Source organism: Balaenoptera physalus (assembly GCF_965194825.1).
Source record: "Balaenoptera physalus genome assembly, chromosome: 2".
Classification (NCBI taxonomy): domain Eukaryota; kingdom Metazoa; phylum Chordata; class Mammalia; order Artiodactyla; family Balaenopteridae; genus Balaenoptera; species Balaenoptera physalus.
The window spans coordinates 118,670,089-118,692,182 of NC_138883.1; the positions used below are offsets into that span (position 1 = coordinate 118,670,089).

General features: G+C 56.3%; 2 protein-coding genes across 2 annotated transcripts; both read left to right on the top strand.

Moving 5' to 3' along the window:
* Positions 1–333: 333 nt before the first annotated feature.
* On the top strand, positions 334–16,754 carry LMAN1L (lectin, mannose binding 1 like). Its single transcript, XM_082442329.1, is given in 14 exon segments — positions 334–4,896; positions 7,227–7,381; positions 7,513–7,602; positions 7,694–7,744; positions 9,181–9,324; positions 9,686–9,781; positions 9,785–9,806; positions 10,388–10,443; positions 11,071–11,203; positions 11,491–11,660; positions 12,756–12,823; positions 13,773–13,896; positions 14,555–14,682; positions 15,748–16,754. Coding segments are annotated over 14 exon segments (1,566 nt in total). The 5' UTR covers positions 334–4,715; the 3' UTR covers positions 15,896–16,754.
* Positions 16,755–16,914: 160 nt separating this feature from the next.
* CPLX3 (complexin 3) lies at positions 16,915–21,779 on the top strand. The gene is made up of 3 exons (XM_082448356.1): positions 16,915–17,123; positions 18,294–18,381; positions 20,100–21,779. Exons 1-3 carry the CDS (start codon positions 16,960–16,962, stop codon positions 20,322–20,324), a joined length of 477 nt encoding a protein of 158 aa, XP_082304482.1. The 5' UTR covers positions 16,915–16,959; the 3' UTR covers positions 20,325–21,779.
* The last annotated feature ends 315 nt before the right edge of the window (positions 21,780–22,094 follow it).

Sequence of the window (22,094 nt, forward strand, 5' to 3'; positions counted from 1 at the left end):
AAAGGCAGGCCTGACCAGCTGGAGATGGGCTCCCCTTGGTAGGAGGCAGGATAAATGTCTCGTGCTTCAGAGGAGATGGTGACCTGGAGCGGGATGGGGAAGGGGAGACTCTGATACACTGGTGGTTCTCACAGTCCGCCTAAGATGTAGCACTGCCGCCCCGTCCCCAGCCCTATGTGTGCCCAGCCCCGTGCCTGAGGACGCAAAGGTCGGGGGGGGGGGGTCTTCCCCACCCCACCTTGTGGGGCACAGATGGAGAATGTGGACCAGCCATGGGATTTTCTCCTCTCGGGTTCCCCAGGGCCAGTGGTCAGTGCAGAACCTCTGAGGGCTGTGGGGGGGCTCACCACATTCACTGAGACAGGCAGCAGGGGTGGGGTTCCCCTTGTTGTCGGCACTCTGCGCCCGCCTTTCCTAGCCAGCAAGCCCTGAAATCCAGGCAGTTCTGACTTGGCAGTAGGCCTCACATCTGCAGCTCCTCGGCCCGCTGTGGTCCAGCACCATCACCTCCCACAGCCCAGTGCTGCCACCCCTCACCTCCCCGAATCCGTTCTCTCTGCACACAGCCAGACTCATTTTTCTAAAACTAGACTGTTCATTCAACAACAAATATTTGGATACCTGCTGTGTGTAGGACTGGGGTTCAGCAGTGAGCAAAACAGACCCCGTGGAGTTCACAGTTGGGAAGGCAATCACATAGACAATTACAAACTGATAAGTGCTGTGAAAGAAACGTATATCATGGGAATCGGGCCTTGACTGTAGGTCAGGGAGGGCTTCCCAGAAGAGGCAGCATGTAAGCTGAGGTCAGAAGGATGAACAGGAGGGTAAGGGAGTGGGTAGCAGCATACCAAGAGGGAGGAGCCAGCTGGTCCCTGCTTCCCAGAAATCACGGGAGAAGGGAACTGAGCCTGCCATAGGTGTTAGCCACAAGGAGGTTGCTGGTGACTTTAGCAAGACCTGAGTTTGCTGGGGGTGAATTCCAGATCACAATGGCTAGAGGAGGTGCGAGGAATGCGGGAAGGTAGACAATCTTTGGAGGAACCTAGCTGTAATGAAGAGGAGAGGGGGTAAGAGGATATTTAAGGCAGCAGAGGCTTGAGCAAATCTGACTGCCAAAGGGAAGGACATTTACCTTGGGATAGTGTCCACATACTGAGAGGGAGGCGGAAAATATAGAGGGGAGGTCATGGTAGTGATTGAAGGTGGAACCTTCCCTAGAGCAATGTCGGGCAGCTGGAATCCAGACCGGGAGGGGCAGTGGGTCTGCGATGGGAGAGGGACTGTCCTGGTGAGACAGCCGAGGAGAGGGAATCACGCAGTGGCACACTGGTAAATGTCTGACACTCAGGTCTAGGGCAGGTGTGGGGGAAGGGAGCTCTGATGTATAGTGTGCCGATGTCCATGGTGTACCCTCTGCCAGGGTAGATTTCATGCTACCAACCTGACTTCATTGAAAGCAGGGATCAGGGTGGACTTTGACAATTGGCTCTCACTAGCTGGTCCGGAAGCCAGTTCAGGTTCAGAAACATGCAAAGATGCCTGTGGCCATGAGGTCACAAGAGGGGCCAGGCAGGCATCATAATGGAGAATTGCACCAAGTGTGACAAGCAAGAATAAAGGGGCAAGGTCCGGCTGATGGGGCGCTGTGGGAATGCAGGCGCAGGTAACGGGATGTTCCTTCTACCTGGCGGCATGTGAGCCCCCCTCCTGCCCACATTCCTTCATTACTTCTCCCCTCTCTCCCTTGGTTTATGGTTTTTTATTTTCCCCCTCTTTCTTCTCTCTCATCCTCCCCTTGTGCTCTACTGGCAACTACTGGCAACTGGCATGTCATAGATGAGCGAGACAGAGTTCTCACCCAAGGAGCTTACAGACCTGGGGGAATCCGCTCAGGACTCAGCTCGGTGCCCAGACATCTGGTGGGTGTTGCCCACTGCCAGCACCGAGCCAGTGAGGCAGAGGACGGAGGCGTGGGGCGGCTTCTCAGACGTGCAGAGAACAGTCAGGGACAGGGTGCGGTGATCCTGGCAAGGGAAGGGCACTGACTGGGCAAAGGCGGTGAGGTGCTTAAATGTGGCCGGGCTAAGGTGCCAAGGGGTGTAGTTTGGGAGCAAGTGAGGCTGAAGAGAAAGCAGGGCCCAGACCCCACCTGGCTTTGCAGGCCCCTGAAGGAGTTTAACTTTATGCAAAGATGACCAAGAGCAATTGAAGGATTTAGGGCAGAGTGACATAGATCTGCATTTTAGAAAGATCATTCTGGCTGCAGTCTGGCTAGAGGAGGTTGTTGCCAAGATCTTGGCTCTCTGTGCACCGCTGCCGAACGGAAATACGGAGACAGAGTTATGGAGGAGAAAGAAAGAGTGGCTTTATTTCTTTGCCAGGCAAAGAGGGAACACAGTAGTCTAGCGCCTCAAGAACTCTGAGCCACTCTTTCTTTCTCCTCCATAACTCTGTCTCCGTATTTCTGTTCAGCAGTAGTGCACAGAGAGCCAAGATTTTGGCAACAGGGTGGTGGTGTCCGGAGTGGAGACAGGGAGATGGTGGGAAAGCTGAGAGGCCAGACAGGAGGTGACTGATGGTGGCCTGGACTGGGGAAGCTGGTAGGAGGTGGAGAGGAAGATGAACACAGTTGGTGTTTTACTGAGCTGAGTTCTGTCATGCCTTGTTCTAATGGACGTATTACCTCACGTAACTCTCCAAACAACTCTTGGAGATATACGCTATTATTATCTCCATTTTACAGATAAGAAAAGTAAGGCTTGGAGAGATTAAAGCATCAGGTAACAGTATGAGAGTGGCAGGAGCAAATTGAAGAGCTTGCTGATGGCTGATGCGAGGATGAGACAGAGGAAGGGATCTGGGGGGATTCCAGTCTCCAGCTTGATAAGGTGGGTGGTGCCACCCATTTCCCCCCAGCCCTGGAGGAGGATGTGCTGGGGGTTGGAGAAGAGGAGTTTGGTTTGGACATGTTGTCTGGTTTGGACATGTTGTCTGGGGGCCTTTGAGACATCCAGGCAGAGAGGTCTACTCCAGGGTTAGACATTCATTCGGGGCTGTGGCTCCAGGAGAAGCCAGGCTGAAAGTAGAGATTTGGGATCATGGGCACAGCAATGGTGGTTGAAGCCATGGACGTGGATGAGCTTGGCCAGGTAGCACGTGGAGCCTGAGGAGAGACGTGACCCGTAAGGGGCCAGGGAGGGAGAACAGTGACCAAGAAGCAGGTCCTGGGATGGCCCAGGGCAGCAGAGAGGCAGGTGAGCCCTGGGGCAGGGGTTCTCAGAGCAGGGGGAAGAGAGGGGGTGTCCACAGCATTTCACGTTGCAGAGACCTTGTTGAGAATTGTCCACTAGGCACAGAGAACGGGCATCGTCAGGCCTTGCTGGAGCAGTTTTCCTGGGAGGCGGAGGTGGGGAGGGCAGGAGCTGGAAGGACTTAGGGGGAGGCGAGGAAGCAGGGCTGGAGGGGAGCCCACCTTTCCACAGCTTGGCTGTGAAGGTGAAGGGGGAGAGCAGGTGGAGGTAGCTGAGGGCTTAGTGTAGAGAAATGAAGTTCTTCTTTTAGCATGTCCTAAAATTTTCCATTTACAGCCTTGGTTTTAATTACCTTGTGGAGCTTCAGAATCTTAATCCTACTGGGGGTTTACAAAGTACAGTAAAACTTCAGCTACCCAGAAATCTTGGCAAGCGAGCTACTCTGGAAAACCAAAATGTATTTGGATGAAAATATTTGAAATATAGGATTTCTTACTTTTTAAAAACTTTTTTGATTATGGAAATTATCAAACAGATAAAAGTAGAGAGAAGAATATAAGGAAGCCCCACTACCCATCTTTATCACTTATCAGCTCAGGGTCAATCCTGTGCCATCCACACCCTGTTCCCCTCAAGCTCTGGGATATTTGGAAGCAAATCCTAGATGTTACATCAATTCATCCGTAAAGCTTTAGTATGTTTCTCCGGAAGACATAAAAAAAAAAAAAAAAGCAACACTACCACAATACCATTATTACTCCTAAAAATTCTAACAAGAATTCCTTAATTTAATCAAATATCCATTGTTCAAATTTCCCCAGTTGTCTCATTTTTTCCCCCATTTAGTTGGTTAAAATTAGGCTCCAAACAAGGTCTATGCATTGCATTTATTTACTCTGTCTCTTAAGACTCCCTTTCTATTTTCATATACTTTATTTGTTGAGGAAACCAGGTTGCTTGGAGGCATGAGCGTTTGGGAATATGGCAGAGAGCCGAGTATCGCAGCAGGGAGAGCAGGATAGGGAAGGATGGGGTGGGTAGGTAATGACCAGACAGTGGGGACATCCATCTGTGGGAAGGAGGCAGGATGTAGGGGCCCATCCCAGGCAGGGAGGAAAGTCAGAGCTGCGGAGGGTGGCCCGTCCCAGTGACCCCTGAGGCCCTGCAGCCGCTGGGGCGGAAGGGAGGTAGAAGGATGGCCTGAGCCAAGGAGCAGGGGCAGAGCTCAGGTTGACAAGAGGTCGGGCTGCCCGTCAGGCTGGAGGTGAAGTGACGGGCGGGGCCTGAGGTCAGGCCTGGAAGGAACAAGATGTCTGTGCTGGGCAGGTGGGGAGAGGACAGTGCCAAAACCCAGCTCCTGGCCCATCCCAGCTCCTCCCCACCTGGCCCCATCCCAGGAGGCCCTCCCTAGCCTCCCAGCTGCAAATCCACCCTTGGGCCCGGATACCAGATCCTTTCACAATGCTGGTGGTCGGTGGCCTGGATCCCTTGCTCAGCCTTCTCCTCCTCCTCTTACTCCTGGACCCTCACAGCCCTGAGTGGGGCCACCCTCCTCAGCGAAGGTTTGAGTACAAGCTCAGCTTCAAAGGACCAAGGCTGGCATTGCCTGGGGCTGGAATACCCTTCTGGAGCCATCACGGAGGTAAGGGGACCAGCCATGCCCAGGGTGGAACACTGGAGGGGCTGACCAGCTCTGAGTGGCTGTGACTTGGTGGGGAGCAGGCCTGCCAGTACCAGCCACTGCCCAAGATGGGGCCAGGCCTGGGCAGCCAGTGCCAGGGGCCCAGGACCCCTCCCAGACCTGTCTCCTGCTCCACGACAACCCCAGCCCCACCCAGCAGCCTCAGTTTCTCCTCTCTGCTTCTCCTCTTCTTTGCCCTGGGACTTCTCTCTTCTCCTCTTTTTACCCCTCCTTGGAGGACCCCTCACCCTGCCTCTTGGACCTGTGAACACACACACACACACACACACACACACACACACGTTCATATGCTGAGTCCCAGACACACAGACACCAGGCAACTTGGACCAGCACCAACCTACACTTCGGCTCCACGCTGTTGGGTCTGTGGCTGTCCGAGAGAACTAGGGGGCTGCCTGGAGGGAGGCATCCCCATGGCCAGCTGTTTTGCCAGAGAGGGCCCCAGCCCTGCCCTGTATGTTTGTTGGGTGGAAGCAAGCATGAGAGCATCTTAGCCCATACTTTGTATCCAGGGCCTTCCAAATCCAGACCTACGAAGAATCTGTCTTCTGCTTGGTCTTGTTCTAAAAAGATTCTGGAGGACTTATAAGGACCTATGCAATAGAGAGAAGTTTAAATTAGGAGTGAGCAAGAAGAATAAGACTTAGGGTTGAGGTCTGAAATGAGTCCAAGAATGTGGCTTGTTGCCAAAACATATGCTGTGAAGTCTGCCCACCCTTCAGAGTTGGGCCATGGATCTGGTTCAGAGCCTCCTAGCAGACAAACCAAAGAGAGAAAGCAGATCCATTGTGTATTTCCGTGTCTGTGAGATGAAATTTCTGAAAAACAGCATGATTCCTAACTGAGACCAGAACAAATATCCCTTTAAGAAGACGGGCCCTCTCAGCAGGGTTTTAGGCCCAGTCCTCCCTCACAGAGACACAGGAGGTAAGCAAAGGAGGGGGCTGTCCCTCATAGCCCCGAGCCAGGCCCTGCCTCAGGGCCAGGATGCCTGAGGGCCAGGATGGCCAGGCCCGTACCACACTCGCTGCTCTGGGCCATGCCAAGTCTGGGGTGTTCCAGGCCATATAGGGGAGCAGAGGTATATTCCTCAAGGTCACCCAGTGATATGCTCATTGTCCATTCATTCATTCCTCCTTTTATCAGACTCACCCCATGCCCTGTGTGCCCAGCCCAGAGACACAGGGCTGAGTCTGGTTCAAGGAGCCCACAGTCTAGGGGGAGGTCCCATGAACAATCCACATGAGGCAGAGCACAGAAGGGTGGCAGGTGTGGGCAATCTCTGCCTCCTGCCTGCCACTCCAGAGGCAGTGGTGGCTCCCAAGGGCTCCAGCACTCCTGGCCTTGCAGCCTCTGAGCCTCCCTGCCCCCAGCTCTGGCCTTTGCCAAGCAAACAGGCTGGATTATCAGTCTCTAGAACGGCCGGCAGGGACTGGGCCCTGGGCCAGGTTCCAGGCTGGCAGGCCGCAGAGGAGGGGAGCCAGCAGGGGCGGGGCCTCTGATCGCCCTTCTCCTTTTCCTGCCAAGGCTGCCTCAGTTTCTCACCCCTTTCTTCCCTCCTCCCCCACCCCACCCGCACCAGTGGTAATTCTCACACTCGCTCCATCCCTCACCCTTTCCTCAGTCCTGCAGACCGTTTCCCACCTTCACTTTCATACTTTCCCCACCTTGAGATGTCCCCTAGGTGCCCCCATCAGGAAGGCCCAGCCGCGCATGGACACACCCAAGTGTCTGTTCAGGGTCTAGAGTCCTGACCCTCCACGTGGTTATTCTCTCCAGGTGATCCCCAGTGTTCTGTGGTCTCAGGCATGTCCTTTCCCTCATAGGGCCTCTGTTTCCTCATCTGAGAAACACAAAGGGTTGGACACAAATCTCTCTCATGGCGGAAAAAGCTTGTACTTTGGAGTCAGACGGAGCTGAGTTCCAATTCACTCAGTTCCTTAACTTTTCTGAGCCTCAGCTTCCTCATCTATAAAAGGGGGTCTTATAAAAGCAGGCCACACAGACCTGTGGTGAGGCTTACATGAGAATGCGGGGAAAGTGCTCTGTGTGGGTTTGGCCTCCGTTGCCCTCCCTTGGCAAAGGCCCATCCAGCCGTGCTGGGGTCCCACTTCTTCGGTGAATTCCTGTGTTGGACTAGCCAGCCTGTTATCTAATGGCTGTGATGTTACCTCCTTCCTCCTCCTGGAGCCCAGCCTTGACCAATGAGAGAAAATGATGGGGGAGCAGGGGCTGGTGGGGCCCAGGCCCTGAGCTGCCCTGGTCCACAGATGCCATCCCAGGCCTGGAGGAGGTACGGCTGGCCCCAGCCATGCAGAACCGGAATGGCGCCGTGTGGAGCAGGACCCCTGTCCTCTTCTCTGCCTGGGAGGTGGAAATGCAGATGAGGGTGACGGGGCCGGGGCGCCGGGGAGCCCAGGGCATGGTGAGTGGCCCCCCCAAGGTCCAGCAGAGGGGGTGAGTCAGGGGGGCTGGTGGTGAGCCCAGGGTTCCAGTGTCCTGCAGGGAACCTTGAGCTGAGCAGCTGGGGACCAGCAGGCAGTGTGGTACACCCAGGGCAGGGGCCAAGTGGGCTCTGTCCTGGGGGCGCTGGACTCGGGGGACGGCATTGGGATCCTCTTCGACTCCTCGGCTGAGGATACCCAGGTGAGTCATGGTCTCCTGCCCGCCGTCCCGCCCACACCCTCACCCTCCTCCCTGTGCCCGTGGCTCAGGCTGCTTGTCACCTCCCACACAGAACAGCCCTGCCATCCGTGTGCTGGCCAGTGATGGGCACACCCCCTACGAGGTGCTTGGGTAAGGCCCCGCCTGGCCTGCCCTGCACCCCATTCCTGCGCTGCGAGGGGCTTGGCGGTTACCCGCTCTGCCCACCATGCCCCTGCCCTGGCCTCTGGCGGGGAGGCCCGCTCCTAGGGCGGTGCCCTCCTTTCTGGTCTCTCATCTAAGCTGATGGCACTGCCCTGGGACTCCCTCCCACTCGGTCCCAGCGGTGCCTCCTCCTCCGGGGCCTGGGACCAGAGTTTGCTTGCTGTTCCTGGGAACCGCCCACTGAGTCCTCAACTCCTTCAACCCAACAGCCCCAGGCAGTGGGAGCAGAGAAATGATGCGGGGTGGGGCCCATGCTCAGTGTTTTCACTCACATCATCTCACGTTGACACTCTTGAGAAGTGGGGATTATTAGTGCCCAGTTACAGGTGAGGACACTGAGGCCCAGAGAGGGGAAGTGATTTGCCCCAGGTCACACAGCTGTGCACAGAGCTGAGCTATGAGGGCAGACTTGCCCATGAGTGTCCACGCCTTTCCCGCACCAGCTGCCTGCCTGCCTGCCTGCCTGCACCGGCTCTTTCTCTCAGATGACGCGGCTGCCCATCCCTCCTCAGCCAGGCTGCCTCCTCAGTAGCTGGGCCAGTTCATCAGTGTCTCTCGGCAGACATCCCTTAGCTCGTAACAATTAGAATAATTGCTAACGTTTATGACCTGAGCTTACTGTACGCCAGGCACAGCGCCAAGTGCTTCACATTCATTACTTGGTTGACCCTCATAACAATGTTATGAGGGAATCTCAATTATTATCTTCATCTTAAAGGTGGGGAAACTCACGTTTGGAAAGGTGAGGTAACTTGCCCCAGGTCACACGGCTCAGAATGCGGCTCAGAATGCAGATACGGCGGCAGCTCTGGGGCTGGCTCTTCCCCTGCCCGGAGCCGCCTCCCTCTTGGCTGAAGGCAGTGGTGACAGGCTCTCTGGTGTGAGAGCTTCTGCGTGTCCATGAGCCCAGAAAGACTCAGGACGGCTCGGGCTCAACACTCCTAACGCCCAGAGCAAGCGGCACCGCCCCTGGGGGGAGGCAGGCTGGTCATACTGTCCTTGGCTGCTAGGGTGAGTCTCGTGTTGTCTGTCCTGCTGCAGGCCAAGCTTGGCAGAGGGAGAGGCAAGAGAAGCCGTACCCAGAGGGAAGCCCGTGGGACGAGGCCCGGGGGACTGGGGGTGGAAACCCCACTGTTGGTCCAGGCTCTGCCCCCTAGGGAGGAGTCCCAGGGAGGGTCAAGTCCCAGCATTCCGCCAGGTAAGGCCTGCTTTCCCGCTCCCCTCTCTTCTGCTACGGGAGCAGAAGACAGCAAGGGAGGCTCGAGCTAGACAGCAAGGACAGGTCCTGCACCAGTGGGGGTGGGTGGCACTGCAGGCCTGGGCAGAACGGCCTCTGGGACCACCCCTGCTGGTTAGGCCTTGGGTCCTGTGCGGCCTGGCTGGATTCCAAGTGCCCACAGGGATGGAGCCAGCCGGGTGCTGGGCTCCTGCCACCAGGACTTCCGGAACCAACCTTACCCCTTCAGAGCACGGATCACCTACTGGGGGCAGAGGCTGCGTGTGAGTCGCCCCTCCTGCTTTTGTGGGCCCACCGGGCAGGGAGTGCAGATGACAGGGCTCGGAGCTTTAGGAAGGCCCATGACCCCAACCTGTGACACCACACAGGGTCCCTGGCACATGCGAGCAACACCCCAGGGACCCTCCTCCCTACACGGACTCCTAAGTGGCCCTGAGCACATGCTTGGGAGGGCTGGCGTGAGACCGGGTGTGCCGGCCCCTCCGCACCACTCTGACACCAAACTGCTGCCTGCCTTCCGGGCCAGGGGAGCCAGTGAGTAAGGCGGGGACGATCCCCTTGCCGGGGTCAGGGGAGAGGAGGGGGCTCCCTCTGCAAGGGGCTCACACCCTCTGTGCCCCTTAGGTGTCTTTGAACAGTGACCTCACTCCCAGCGATCCGGCTGAGGTCTGTGTCGATGTGGGGCCCCTGTTTTTGGCCCCCGGAGGTTTCTTTGGGGTTTAGGCAGCCACCAGCACCCTGGCAGGTGAGGGCCCCTAGCTGGGAGCTGCGTGGCAAGAGGAAGAGGGACAGCCGCAAGGGACATTTAGAGAAATGGAGCAAAGGGATGTGATATAACAGAGAACCCGTGGAGGAACTCAGCTGGAAAGCAGGGAGCAACCAGAGGTGGGAGTCCTGGAATGCCAGGGCTTTGGTCTTTAGACTCTGGGTTCTGGGGAGCCATGGAAGGTTTCTGAGGAGGACAGTGACATGGTCAGAGCCATGCGCAGGAGGCGGCCTCCCTGTGGTGGCTCCTGCCGGCAGCAGCCAGGCTCTGGGCCTGAGGGTGCTGCTCGGCCTGTGGTCACGGCTCTAGGTCAGGACCGTCCAGTTTTCTCACTCACTGGGGGTCCCCCTCTGGCTCTGTGTGTGGGTCAACCCTCACAGCCCACCCATCTGCTAGTCTGATCCTCACGCCTCTCCCATGCAGTGAACAAGACAAGGGTCAGAGCTGCCCAAAGTCACAGATCTCTTGCCTGCCAGGAACGTAATGGAGGCTGGGGAGAGAGGGCTGAGTGAGTGAGCTGCCGGGTGGGAGCTACCTTCCCTCTCTACCCCCTTTTCCAGATGACCATGATGTCCTGTCCTTCCTGACCTTCAGTCTGCGTGAGCCAGGTGCAGAGGTAGCGCTGGCCCTGGGCCTTCCCTGGGGGTAGGGCTGGGGGAGAGGCAGCCCAGGGTTCCCTCCCCTCCCCGGATGCTCTGCTCATGTCCAGCTACCAGACCTGTCATTCCAACCCTTATCTCTACCTGCTCATGGAGCTCTGCTCAGGCCAAGCCTTGTGCTAGGCAGTGCTGGGGACCAGAGGTGACCCAGAGCCAGGCCAAGTCTGTCCTCAAGGACCTCCCAGCCTGACTAGGAGCTATGGGAGCACAGAGGGGTCCTAACCAGCCAGGAGAGCAGGGAAGACCGCATGGCAAAGATGAGCTTGAAAGAACACAGGGAGTGGCATGGACAAAGGTCTGAGGCCTGAGAGAGCTGCTGGGGTCTGGGCTGCAGCAGGAGGGAAGGGTGTGAGGGTTGGCAGTGCAGTGGGGCTGGGAGGACTGGAAAGTTCTGGGCCTGGTGGCGGAAGGAGAACCAGCTGTATGGGGAGGAGAACCAGCGGGGGCGGGGGTGTCTTCCCATGCTGGGGTGAATGTTTGGTCAGGGAGGGGGGACTGGGCTTGTGGGAGGCCCTGTGAGGAGACTCCCTGGCCCCCAGATCTCCCATGGGTTTGGGGCCTAAGTTTTCATCTTCTTCCTCCAGCCTCCCCCACAGCCCTTCCTGGAGACAGAGCAGCTTCGCCTGGCAAGGCAGCTGGAAGGGCTGCGGGCAAGGCTGGCCCTGGGCACCAAGGAGGACATGATTCCAAAGCCGAACTGTGAAGTCCAGGAAGAGGGTAGGGACCCAGGGAACGGGCAGGTGGGGCATGGCCCTGATTGAGGGTCACAGGATCCTCTTCCCTTCGAACCAGGAGTCCTTTAACCAGTGAGGACATGGAGGCCCGAGGATGCCATATGTAAGCAGGCTCTGGGGCCCAGGTGATGTGTCCTGTCCCTGCCCCACCACCCAGACACCTCTTTCCAGGGGGTCTTGGAGGCAGAAGCCACACCTTTCTGGCCCTCCAAGAAGCCTTCGAAAGATAGGATCTGTTGCCCCACCCCAGCTGCTGGCTGACTGTCCCAGCTCTGCCCCAATCCCCAGGGGAAAGAAGCTTTGACCTGGAGGAGACACTGCACAGACACAGCCAGATCCTGCAGGCTCTCCAGGGTCTCTCCAAGCACTTGGCACAGGCTGAGAGGCAATGGAAGAAGCAGCTGGTGTTCCCAGGCCAGGCCAGGCCGGAGGGAGCCTGGGTGAGTGGCCTCTCAGGCATCCAAGGGTCTGCCTGCAGGCCTGGAGAAGCCGAGCCCCATAGGCACTGGGTCTGATGGTACCAGTGGGCTCCCTCTGTCCAGAAAGAGGAGCAAGCACCGTACTTGGGAACTAGTCTCCCCCAAGGTCTGGAGGGAAAGGAGGGCAGGGGTGAAATGCTGCAGGTCGCAGGATGGGGTGGACCTGCCAGGCAGGGGAATGGGCAGGAGGGCGGCTCTGCACAAGAGAAGGCTCACAGAGCCCCACGGCTGGGGCTGGGGAAACGAGTTGCCACGTATTTAGATGTGGGTCTCCAGACAAGTGACAGAAATAGACCGGGTGTTTATTTGCATGTAGCTCCACGTGTGATTTGATTCACATACGCTTGCTTAATGCTCAGAGGCACCAGAATCCTCGTTTCCCCTCCACTGCCATCCTGGCTTCTCCCCTGGGGAGTCATGTCCCATGGCAGACCCAGCAGCTGAGCTCAGTCAAGATGTTAGATGCTGGGCAGAAGATGCCAGCGGCTCCTGTGAGCTTTGCTGGGCTCTGGCAGCTCGAGATGTGAATCATGTCCTCAGGATAGAGCAGCTGAGGCTGGGCTGCTGGAGTGGGGCAGAGGGGAGGGAGGCCACACTCCAAGGCCAGGTCTCCCTGATCCTACTGCCAGACCCAGGACTCCCCCTGCCAGGTTCTACCGACCCCTGAGAGAGGTGGCCAACTCTCCAGGTCACTCGTCAAGACAACGGCCCAAGCACCGGGAGTTGACTGTGCCCTGGGGGAAGTGGGGAGGAGAGGACTGGCCTCCTTTGGGGGCAGAACCACTTCTGGAAAGGGGAGGGACTTTGAGAAAGCTCCCAATTGGCCACTGTCAAGGGGGAAACCACCATCCTCAAGGAGAGGCTTTGAGAGGAGGGAGGAGTCAGAAGCCCAGGTGGAGAGGGTCAGATAAACCTAACGTATCCCAAATGAGGAGGGCCCAGGTAATGGGGTAAGGCCTCTAGAAGGAAGAAGGCTGCAAACCCCTGGGGAAGGTGAACTCTGAGAAGAGAGGGGCTGTGCCCTGGGCCATAGAGAAGAGGCTGGCACTCCTGCAGGACTCAGCTAAGGTCAGTGCCCTACTCCGTGGACAGCAGACTCTGCTCCAAGACCTGCAAGAGATGAGGTAAGGGCACAGGGAGATGAGGATCCTGGGGGAGAGGGAGGAGAAGTCCCCATCCACCAACTTGGCTTCTCTGCCTGAAGATGCCCCCATTAGTCCTCTATTCCTTTCATCATTTCCTGAGCACCCAGCACAAAGTCTGGAGCATAGCGAGGGGCTAGGGGCCGAGTTAGGTTTGTTGAACTGACCTGAATCAAGTTAAAATTTTGAAACTCCTAGTTTAAGCACAACTCCCTGAGACTTTCTCACCTCAGGGAGCGTTAGTAAATTTGAGCCTTCCTTCAGTGATAGCTTCTGGAAGGAGGGAACTTTTTTTTTGGCTGCTCCACGCGGCATGCAGGATCGAACCTGCACCCCTTGCATTGGCAGCGCGGAGTCTTAACCGCTGGACTGCCAGGGAGGTCCCAGCAGGGAACATTTTGATGGGGTTCTTGGAGGGAGCCCAAGCAAAATCAGGCCCAGTTTTGGGGTGGGCAGTCCATGACTTCATTTTACCCTCCTCTGGCCTCCCAGCATCCCTCTCTAGGCCAGGCCTCTGGAGTTACCCATGGAGCCCTGGGCGCGGGGGGTCACCTTGATGCCATGGGAGGAGGATGGCTTCAGGTTGTATGCTGTGGCTGCACCCAACCCCAGCCCTCCTCCCTACATCTAGATGCCTGGAGGAGGGAAGATGGGATGAGGAAGAGGATCTAAATCCCTGGGGGCCAGAGACTGAAGGCAGAGCCCAGGGAGCCTGGGGTTGAGACAGACAGCTTTAGGGAGATGCTTCTCTGAGCTAAAGCTGTCTTGAGGAGAAGCTCTGGGGTACAAAGACCAGTCCCCAAAAGGAGCCGTATGGGTGGTGCCTGTTCCTCACCCAGGTGCTGCCTTTGGGGATTATGAGAAATGGTTAGGCAGTTTGGGTGCAATCAGAGGGGATAATGAGCTCTTTCCCTTGGTTTCCACCCTCCAGGGATGCAGCTGCTCACGTGGCCTCAAGAGCCCAGGTCTTCTATCTGCCTGTGGGCACCAAGCATCATTTCTTAGAGCTGGCCCAGATCCTGAGCCTTCTGCAGAAGGACCTGCGTGGTCCAGTGGTGAGGGGCAAGGAAGGGGGGACCGTGGGGCTCAGCCCCCTTCTTCCAGCACTTCTGCAGCCCCAGGCCCCTCCTGCCTTTGCCCTCCCCTCCTGGGACTCCTGTCAGGCACACCTGTGTCTGTGTCTGTGTGTGCATGCACACAGGCATGCAGGCACACGGATCTCATCTTCTCTCTGCCTTCTCTGCTCTCTGGAGAGTCCCACAGACCTCAGAACCAGCAGAGCCCTGGAGACCACTTGGCCCAACTCCCACAATGACCAGAAGATAAATGGGAATGGGCTGTGCCCAAGATCATTCAAAGCTTCGTGGTGAAGTCCACTCTTCCTTGTGCCCCGCCCCATCTTGCTCTTTTCCTTGCCCTCTCCATCGCGCTGTCTTTTGCTCTCTACTTCTCTCTCTTGCTTATCTCTAGAGACTTCGGCCCCCTGGAGATCCCAGGCCCCAGGCCCTCCCAGCTGTTCCCACAGATGGAGCCATGGGACCTGGGATGGGGAGGCAGCTTTGTACTCTGCCCTCTCTCCAAGTTCCCTGGATGAGAGTCAGGGTACCCCAACACTGGGAGAGGGAAACAAAGCCAACAGTGGCCCAGATTCTAGATCCCCTCCCTCCTTCTGGGTAAGAAGCTGATCCAGGATCTTAGAACATCTCCTTTCAGAAAGTGGCAGCCAAGGACTCCTGCCCACCTGGTCGGCCCCCAGGGGTTTCCTCATGCCTGCAGCCTGGCATCTTCCTGTTCTTCCTCCTCATCCAGACTGCAGGCTTCTTCTGCTATGTACACTTCAAGTGGGCCTTCCCATGGCAGGACTCCCCACACCTACCTAGCATCTCTTGGGTCTGGGCCATAGCCATTCAATTTGAGAGAGGGGATACTGAGGCCCAGCGGGGGACCTGCATGGTCCACCAGCTGGCAAGGAGCAGCGCCCAAGTTAGGACCCATTTTTTCAATAGAGACTACTGACTATCTGCTCATTTGCTGGTCCCATCTAGGTCCTACCCTCACAGAACTCACTCTCTAATGTGAGAAACTGACAAGTAACTGACAGTCACATCCTTTGTGGTCAATGCCATGATGGCAGGAAGCTCAGGGGCGTTAAGAGCGCAGGAAAAAGTACTTGAGCCAGCTTGGGGAGATCAGGGAATCACCTGGAAGGGACATTTGATATGGGTCATCAAGGCCACCAGGAGTTTTCCAGCCTGACAAGATAAGTAAAGGCATTGATATAGAGGAAACAGCATGAGAAAAGGCATGGAAGCATGAAAAAATATATATTTTGGAGAAAAAGTGGCAAGTTCAATACTGTAGAACAAAGGGTGGGACCAGTTTGTGAAACTGGGCAAAGAGAATTTAAAAGGTTGGGGGGAGGTCACTGTTTCTGCTTAATGAGTGTTTGTAAATGAATGAAACACTTAGAGATGTAAGGTGTGCTAAGGAGCTTAGAAACGAGACAGTCCTTGTTGGTGGTATTTCAAGACAAGAAGAATCAGTGTGCACTGGGATGGTCCTGGAGGAGGAGTGAAGTGTGCTGAGTTTTAAAAGCACAGTGGGAGAGGGGATGGCCTGCAGATGTGGAGAACAGCAAAGGTATGAGGTGGAAATGACGACAGGCTTATGTGTTATATATGAGTGCAATGGTGGCCATACAGCTGGAACCACCTGGACAGACCTTGAATGCCAGGAGGAAAGTGTGGTACTGATGAAGCAGGCCAAGGGAGCCATAGAAGGCCCCAGAGCAGGGGGTGCTATGGTACAGTGAGTGTAGGGAGGTGGGTGTAGTAAATATAAGGAGCCTGCTCTCAAGAGCCCAGAAGGGAGAAGACCAAGTAGACTTCTTCTCTCCCTGGCAACAGGCAGGAGCTGGACAAGAACCTTCAGGACGATTTGTCCACAGGCAGCCTTCCTTTGAGTCCTGCACCACAAGTCCCTAGGACCCTGGGAGCTCTGAGGAGGCAGCCCCTCTCCCCCAGCATACATGGGCGACCTACCTCAACGCCCTGAAGAAATGTCCACTTCTCATCACTAGGAAGTCACTCTATGTCTGGGAGGTGGAGAGCTTGGCCAGTGTCCTCTGCCTCTGGGTACCCAGCTCTTACCACACCTTAGCTTTTGGGGAGCTCCAACCTTATTAAAGGTGATTTCCCTCTCCTCACGCTTTGATATGCTCATTTACCGTCCAGCTTCACCTTAATCTGAAGACAACCTCTTCTAGATGGTAGCTGAGAGTGGGCTCCAAGCAGGCAAGGAGGCCAAGGACTGGCTTGACTGACAAAAGACCAGATACCCCACAGGCCTTGAACCCTGGGCTATGGTGGGAGATGGAGTCACAGCTGTGTATAATTCTGTCCCCAGATTCAGCCAGAACAAGGAGTGGTGCCTCCAGGTGCCCTTCCTGGTCCAGCCCAGGCAGCATCACCATGAACAACTCTCTCTCGCTGCTCCCTGTAGCTCCAGGGGTCAGCAGGGCAGGCGCGTGACCCAGAACTCTGAGAGGCAACCCATGGAGCCATAATTGGGATTCCCTGCTCTCTGATCTCCCTCCCTTTCCCAGTGTCAAGCTCTCTGGGCAGCTGCTGGGGCAGCGGGTTGGAAAGAAGGTTGGGGAGGGCCCAGGGCTACTCGCATTCCCAGCTGAAATCCTGGCTACCCGGGGGAGGAGGAAGTGGGGGGGGGGAATAGGGAGCAGTGTACTGGGCGCATAACAGCACAGCTCGTTCCCCTGGGGAGCGACCCCCCTCCCCGAACCCCTCGCGGCCGGCCCCAATCCGTTGGCAGCAGTGCCCAGATGAGCTTGGCATTGAAGGAGGCACGTGGGGGAGGCGGGAGTGAGGAGCGGGCACGTGGTCCAGCCTCCTCAGCCCCGTGCATGCCCCCCGCCCGCTGTGAGGAGGGGTTTGGGGACGTGGAGGCGGGCCCGGACAGGGGCGGGCGGTGGGCGGTGCAGAGCGCGGGGCTCCTGCCGCAGGCAGGAGCTGTCCGTAAGACCTAGTGCTGAAGTAGGCGCGGACGTGCCTGGGTGCCGGCCGCGTGGTACCCGGCGCCCGGTGCCCGGGCCAGCGAAGACCATGGCGTTCATGGTGAAGACCATGGTGGGCGGCCAGCTGAAGAACCTCACTGGGAGCCTGGGGGGCGGCGAGGACAAGGGGGACGGGGACAAGTCGGCCGCCGAAGCGCAGGGCATGAGCCGAGAGGAGTATGAGGAGTACCAGAAGCAACTGGTGGAAGAGAAGTGAGTGGGATCCCTTCCTGGCTCCAACAGCCCTCCCCACCCTCCAAGGGCCGCCCGGCCCACCCTTAGGGCAGTCTCAGACCCCGATCCCCTCCCCTACTTTTCTAGACGAGGTGAGAGGCAGCGATGTGCCCTCTAGGCTGCCCCCAGAGCCATCCCATCTCAAACCCAGAACCCCGCTCCACATTCGGGCCCAGAGGGAGTGGGGGAAGGGGAGATAGGGGCCTGGGACAAGGTGAGGGCACGTGCATTTCTGACGAAACAAGTAATCCCTTAATCCGATCTGGTCCCAGACGTCTGTGTCTTCCAACTGGAGCTCTTCTGAGCCTGAGGCTCTGAGAAAAGCGGTGCAGCTGAGGCGGAATCAGTCATGGAGACAGATCCTGAGATGGGGTCACTCATAGATAATTGAGGCTACTTGTGTGAGGACGACGCTGGGACAGAGAGGGAGCTGGAGTGGCGTTAGGGGCTGAACTCCACAGCTAGGCTGTTTGGGTCAGATCCTGGCTTCGCTTCTTTTTATCTGGGTGACCCTAGGCAAGTTACTTAACCTTTCTGTGCCTCGGTCTCTTCTTCTGTAAAATGGCAATGGTAATAAGACATGCCTTATATACTTATGAGGGTTAAATTACTTAATGCACATAAACTGCTTAGCGGAGCGCCTGGAACATGGCAAATCATTAAATGTTAGCTATTATTTCACTTAATCGTGATAACAGTTTTGTGAGTTGCAAAGTCTTATCCCCATTTTACAAAAGAGGAAGGTAAGTGACTTAAAGACATAAAGTGGTAGTGGATCCAGGACGCGAACCCATGTCTGTCCCGAATACTTTGCCCCACACGACACAACCTGTCAGGAAAGGAAAAGACCAAGTCGGAGACTGCGAGGGACATATGTTAGGGTCCGCAGAGACAGACAGCCAGACACCCCCGCCCCGCTAGCTCCCGTCCAGCGACGGGTACGGAGGCGATAAAGCGCTCTGTGATAGCTGGCAGAGGCAGTAAAGATTAATCCCGGCTGGTCAGAGCTCCGAGCACCCAACATGCAGGCCCGCGGGCAGGAGGGATGCAAACTGCGCCCAGGACCCAGAGACCCTTCCCGCCCCTTCCTCGCAGACCCCGCCCATTTTCTCAGCCCGGGCAGTGATTCCGCCCCCGGTGCCCCCACAGGATGGAGCGGGACGCGCAGTTCACGCAGAGGAAGGCAGAGCGGGCCACGCTGCGGAGCCACTTCCGAGACAAATACCGGCTGCCCAAGGTAAGCTTAGGAGCCCGGGCTGTAAGGCACCACCGGGACCCCTGAGCTCTGGGCTCCGGACTCCTTTGCCCCGCTCCCGGCGCCGCAGCTCTCAGGGAGTGTCTGATTAAATCATGGGTTCTCTCACTCGTTCATTCATTCACCGTTAACTGGAGCCCACCAAGGGCCAGGGCTTGGCCCTGAGGGGTAGTCCAGTCCTCGGGAGACTGATAGGTTTGTGTTTCTGGAGCCAGTCCAGGCCCCTTCTCTCCTCTAACGCCCACTCACCCAACCCAGAGTCAGGCCTAGGCAGATGGAGAGTTGGAAGGCAGTAGATTTTACCACAGGTAAAATCTCTTGGGGCTTCTGAAAACCCAGGGAGGGAGGTGGGTGGAAAGAAGGCAGCACCTTCTGTGGGCCAGGCACTTGACCTTCACACCCTTACCTAACCCCTCAGTAACTCTGCCAGTTAGCTACTACCCACATCTACAAATAAGGAAACTGAGGCTCAGAGAGATTAAGGGACTTGGCTAAGGCCATACAGCCAGCGAGCGATGTAACTAGGATCAGAGATCAAGCCTCTGCATGCTGAGCCTGCACTTGCTCCCAGACCCCTGGCTGCCTTCCGGAGTATGAAGTCTGTCTGCAGAGAGCAAAGGAACCCCTTTGGTTGGCCAAGCGGCCAGGAGGATGTCTCCCCTAGGTACTGCAGCATCAGATGACCATGTAAGTGTTCTACTCCTGTTGCCTAAGGAGGGAACTGAGGCACAAGCCACTCCCAGTGCCCAGAATTGTGCTAGACTCTGAAGAGAAACAGAAGCACAGGCTACGGTACACCTGACCTTGATCTTGCACTTGAATTGGAAGATCAGATATGTGAATGTCACATTCACTCACTCAACAAATGTTTACTGAGCCCCTGGCTGCCTCTGACTCCCCACAGCACACTAGTCTTTTGAACATCTCTCTAAGGGAGAGTTAAACTCAGCTAGGAATGGAGTCATTCCTCCAATGCTCGCACTAAGCATATAAGAGACACAACTCTGCCATCGGGGAACACTGAGTCCAGTAGGAGAGAGAAGACTTGGCTGTAACTGAGTAAGACATAAAGTGGAAAGCCCCAGGGCCCCCAAAGGGACAGCGAAGTGCAATGACAATCAGTAGGCAGGTGCTGTGCAAGGAGAGCACAGATGTTGGAATCAGGGACATAGGTTTAAATCTAGCTCCCTCACTTCCTAGTGGTGTGACCTTGGGCAAGTTACTTAAGTTATCTGAGCCTCAATTTCCTTTTTTGTAAAATGGAGCAAACAATACCTACCTCACAGGGTTGTTGTGAGAATTAAAAGCACTCAGCTCAGTGTCAGCCACAGGATAGGTGTTTGGTGAATGGAACCCATCACTGTGATTGGTAACATCCTTCAGTGTAGTTAATGATAGTCAACACACGACTTAGCTGACTCAGTCTGACTCTGAAGGATTTTCATGTTGTCATTACTCACTATGCTAGTGTCTTACCTTCAGCATCTCAGAGTGAAGTAAGGTGGTGTAAAAGTGCAAGGTCTCCATATCCAAGCATCAAAAGCTTGATCCTGGGATGGGGGAGGGGGACTGAGCTCACTGGAACATGAAGCTCCAGAATCTTGGGGCCTGGAACCCAGTCCAGGCCTCCTCCCTGCCACTCAACTCTGGGTTCTCACAGACCTCCAACCCCACCCCACCCCTTCTCCTCTTCCCTTCAGAACGAGACAGATGAGAGCCAGATCCAGATGGCAGGTGGAGACGTGGAGCTGCCCCGGGAGCTGGCCAAGATGATTGAGGAGGACACAGAGGAGGAGGAGGAAAGGGCCTCGGTCCTTGGGCAGCTGGCCAGTCTCCCTGGCTTGGACCTTGGCTCACTTAAGGACAAGGCCCAAACCACATTGGGGGACCTCAAGCAATCAGCTGAGAAGTGCCACATCATGTGACTACTTCCTCTGGGGTTGCCCACTGGGGTGACCAGAGGGCTGGCCCCACATAAGTGCTAACAGCATGCCTCAAATTCCAGGGACCCATATCCCATCTTGGCTTTGTTTCCCTGCCCCAGGCCAGCCCCAGGACCCTTCTCATCCATGGCTCCAATCTGCCTTCTGCTTTCTCCCTCTCCACTGGGAGCAAAGTCCCCATTCCTCACCCTACCCCTCAGGACCCACCCTCCTTACTCAGCCTGGGAAGGCCTCCCAAGATAGTAAGAATAGGCCCGACCCTCTCTGGCCATGGCCCCAAGTTCCTGAACATAGAAGCACACATAGAGGGACACACAGAGGGACACAGAGACCCTGGCATGTGCAGAGGGATATGCCGCAGATGCATCCTGGCACACGCAAACACAAACACAGGCCAGCTCCCCTGGGTGCCTAGCTCCTCTAGACACCGACATTCAGATGCGATTAGAGAGGGGCTTGAGGCAGACACCCTCAGCAGTCAGGAGGCCTGAGTTCAAGTCTCCACATTTATTCTCCTTAAAACCCAGTGTCCTTTCTGGGCCTTATTTCATCATCTATAAAATGGGAATGGACTGGGTGATTTCTAAGACTTTCTAGCTTGGCCTCCCTGGCCCCTGAGAGTCAACCCCACACCCCTCGTTGGGTAGGGCAGCAGCTGCAGCCATAGTCTCAAGCGGCTGCCACTGTGGGCTCTGGCTCTTGGAAGCTGAGTGATGCTGTGTGAGGGGCCGAGTGCCAAGGATGAAGCTGGCACTGAACAGCAGCCCAGGTGGCTCCGGGCCTTCTCTGGGCCCAGGGCCCAGCCAATTTCTGTTCTGTTCCTGTAGAACTCTCTCTGGATTCCATAGCTGGATTTCCTCTCTCAGCTCAGTGAAAAATAAAAATTCCAGATGACCTGCCTATTCTCCCACTTCTTACTGCCCTCCAGGAATCTTGGGTTTCACAGGCCCCTAACCCTGCCCTTGGAGGGGTGTCCTCTGCCTCCTCACCCACAGCTTCACAGGAGTGCCAGCTCCTATAAGATAAGATATTCAAGCTCTGCCCTCTCAGGGCCCTGGGCTGTGGCGGGGTCCCCGCACTGACGGAGCACCAGGTTCAGCCTGTGGCCAGATGAAATAGATCTGGGCTTTGAGGAGGCTGTGGCAGCCATCTGGATGGGCGGCACCTCAGGAAGGCAGGGCCTCTGGGTCACTACCTGAGACTGTAGGAGGGGCTGAGGCTCAACCACAGCTGTCTCTGGCACCTGTGCCTATATCCCCCGCCACACCTTGGAAATGGAAGGTGTAACAAAAAGAAGGCAGGGCAACTGTGTTCCAGCCCAGGCACTGCTGTGTGACTTTGAGCAGGTCCCTTTCCCTCTTTGAACCTGTTTTCCCTCCTGTGAAATTAAGAGCCCCCACCCCTGCGCAATAATAATACCTGTTTCAAAAGGTGACCATTTGTAAAGCCCTTGGCACATGATGGACCATATCAATAAATGGTAACCCATTCTTTAAAAAAAGGTGAAGAGTCCAAATCTCATCCTCTCATCCTGCTCACTGGTGTGTGTGTGTGGGGTGGGGGGTGTCCAGGAGACCAACCAGGAGGGTCCACAAGCAGGCCATCCCAGGGGCCGGAGAGGAACAAGGTGCTACAGGCTGACCCTGGTGCCCCCACTTGACACCAGCCTGTGGAGAAGCCAGCCAAGATTTACAGGTGGAAGAGCCATCCGAGGGTTTGGTTTCAAGGGCAAAGCTTCTGTTAGGGCGCCTT

Bases quoted from the DNA above. Each gene is read 5' to 3' on its own strand.
- CPLX3 (XM_082448356.1), top strand. From the start codon at position 16,960: ATGGCGTTCATGGTGAAGACCATGGTGGGCGGCCAGCTGAAGAACCTC. The intron at 17,124-18,293 runs GTGAGTGGGATC...GTGCCCCCACAG, and splicing joins AAGCAACTGGTGGAAGAGAA to GATGGAGCGGGACGCGCAGT. The intron at 18,382-20,099 runs GTAAGCTTAGGA...TCTTCCCTTCAG, and splicing joins ACAAATACCGGCTGCCCAAG to AACGAGACAGATGAGAGCCA.